The sequence below is a fragment of the Hipposideros armiger genome, unplaced genomic scaffold (assembly GCF_001890085.2).
Source record: "Hipposideros armiger isolate ML-2016 unplaced genomic scaffold, ASM189008v1 scaffold_224, whole genome shotgun sequence".
NCBI lineage: Eukaryota > Metazoa > Chordata > Mammalia > Chiroptera > Hipposideridae > Hipposideros > Hipposideros armiger.
The window spans coordinates 1,232,340-1,234,883 of NW_017731574.1; the positions used below are offsets into that span (position 1 = coordinate 1,232,340).

At 38.2% G+C, this 2,544-nt stretch overlaps 1 protein-coding gene across 1 annotated transcript in view; it reads right to left on the reverse strand.

Annotated features, from left to right (window-relative positions):
* GPATCH1 (G-patch domain containing 1) overlaps positions 1-2,544 on the reverse strand; it is a 49,521-nt gene that overhangs the window by 13,818 nt on the left and 33,159 nt on the right. The window contains exons 8-10 of the mRNA XM_019654475.1: positions 2,305-2,432; positions 921-1,057; positions 417-583 (exon numbers count right to left, since the gene is read on the reverse strand). Coding sequence (XP_019510020.1) covers positions 417-583; positions 921-1,057; positions 2,305-2,432 — 432 coding nt within the window. The remainder of the gene's footprint in view (positions 1-416; positions 584-920; positions 1,058-2,304; positions 2,433-2,544) is intronic.

The window sequence follows — 2,544 nt, forward strand, 5'->3', positions numbered from 1 at the left end:
AAAATTCTAGAAAGAGCAAAACTATAGAGATAGAGATCAATGGTTGACTGGGGCTTGGGGTGAAGAGAGGATATGACAACAAAGGGACAGCATGAAGGAGGTTTTTTTTGGGGGGGTGGGGTACCATGATGCATTCTGATTGTGGTAATGATTACATGTATCTGTAATATATTTGTGTAAAAACTCATTAAACTGTACATCAAAAAAAGGTTAATTTTAATGTAGGGGTTCCTTTCACACTCAACAGCAGAGCTAAATAGTTGTGATAGAAACTATGGCCCGCGTGATATTTAATACCTGACTCTTCATACCACAAGTGTACGAGCCCCTGCTATCGAGCAATGAGAAAGCTTCACCACAGAGAAAGGTAAAGGCCACAGCCAGCGTGGCAAGGAGAACCTGGAAGCCCCAAATACCTTATCTGAGAGTGATTCCTTCACTTGGTCTCCCTCTTTGTTTACTAATGGACTGGACTCTTGTTGAGGTGGACCAACTTTTGATCTAGCCAAACTTAAGAATTCACTGATGGAATCCTCTTTCTTTTCTTGTTTAGATGCGTCCCATCTGGATGGTTTTCTGGATTCTGAAAGGTAGGACAGAGGCATAACATCAGCTAGCAAGCAAAAGACAAGTTTTTCATTACAGCTCTTGAATTCATTCAAGAGCATCAGTGAATTGGCTGGGCACGGTGCCAAGTGCTGAGGATGTGGCAGGTGCTAAGGCAGAGTCCCCACCTGATACAGGATACATCGGGACCATGACAACATGGGCTAAGGTCGCCACATGAGCAATTCTCTAAATGGAGGGTGAGTTCGTACTACATGTATCTTTAGGAGTAGATGACCCTTTATTTCTGTCTCCCTAACAGGCCAGGGGTTGAGGCCATGGTGAGCACATGGACCCGAGGAAGCCCTACTCACTGTCAGGGCCTTGGAGCTGTGGTACTTTTGCACTTGATTCTTGAGTTGTGGGCAAGGAAGCTGTCTCTGGGAGCGCCAGAAAGTTGAAGACGGAGTATTTGTCACGTTTCACTCTTGGTAAGCCAACTAAAGTTGAACTGAGGGTTGAAAAGAAAAACATATAAATATAATTTCAATAACCACTGTGAGAATCAAATCCAATTTCTATATCAAAGCTTTCCATCTCGTGTTTTTCACCAGTAGCTCTTCTACTTGGCTGAAGAGATCCTCTAAGATGTTTTCACTTCTCAAAGCAGTTTAAGAATTTATACCATTATAAATTCTGTATAAATGACTGTAGGACCTATTAATTTTTTCCTTATTATAGTAAGAGCTAGAATTTAACTTTGAAAATGGATTTCTATTAAGGAAAAGTTCCACTGCTAAAAATACAGTTGACCCTTGAACAGCATGAGTTTGAAATGTGTGGGTCCACTTATATGCAGATTTTTTTCAATAAATATTGTAAATGTATTCTCTCCCTTATGATTTTCTTAATAACATTTTTTTCTCAGGCTTACTTTATTATAAGAATACAGTATATAATACATATACCATATAAAATAATGTGTTAATTGACTCTTTATGTTACTAGTAAAGCTCTAGTTAACAGTATTATTAATAGTTACCATATTTCCACATGTATAAGATGCACCCTTTTTTGAAAAATGTTGGGTCTAAAAACTGGGTGCGTCTTATTATACAGTGGTGTATGAGCGCAAAAACAAGCGTGAAAAAAGTGGGAAATGCAAGTAAAAAAATTCTACAACCACTGTATAAGATGTACCCAGTTTTTAGACCCCAAATTTTTCGAAAAAGGGTGCATCTTACACATGGGAAAATACGTAAGTTTGGGGGGAGTCAAAAGGTATATGTGCATTTTTTACTGCACAGGGGGTCGGTACCCCTAACTCCTGCATTGTTCAAGGGTCATCTCTATACCAAAATTTTCTGACAAAGTCTCAGATTCAACTGCATATGCTTTCTTGCGGTGTTTATAATCAAATAAGAAGATGCTAAACGTATATAAAGAATTAGAAAACATAAGTAACATTTTAAATGTAAACTGTATGTGCACCATTGAAAAGGTGGCAAGTTAAACAAGCATTAAGTTTTTAAAACTTGACATATATGGGTTTCATATCTTCAATATAGAATAAGTTTGCTATTTGGATGTTTATTTTTTTAGTAAAAAATTAATGGAGGTTAAACTGCACAATTTGGCACTCTAGGCATTTACAAGTAAGTTCATCTAGAAAAAGGGAATTTATGAGTATGTAAGGAGAACATTGGCTCTAATATGAGGGAATAAGTACTGATGAAAGGGCAGGTTTACCCAACTTACTCTGGATAAGGGTCAGGGACATTAAACCTCTTACATAGGAGCTTGTCAGGGTGCCATTCAAAGGTATCTCGAGTAAGCTTCCCAAACATCTTCATCTTCACAGCCGACTGCTTATCATTCACATCATTCTGGGAAAAGACAGTCATTCCATTTCATGAAGCGGCCGCACAGTTGACCTGACTGCCCTTCCATTTAAAAGTTTTCAAGCAATCTTCCAAAATTACAAACGCGCTTATGCTA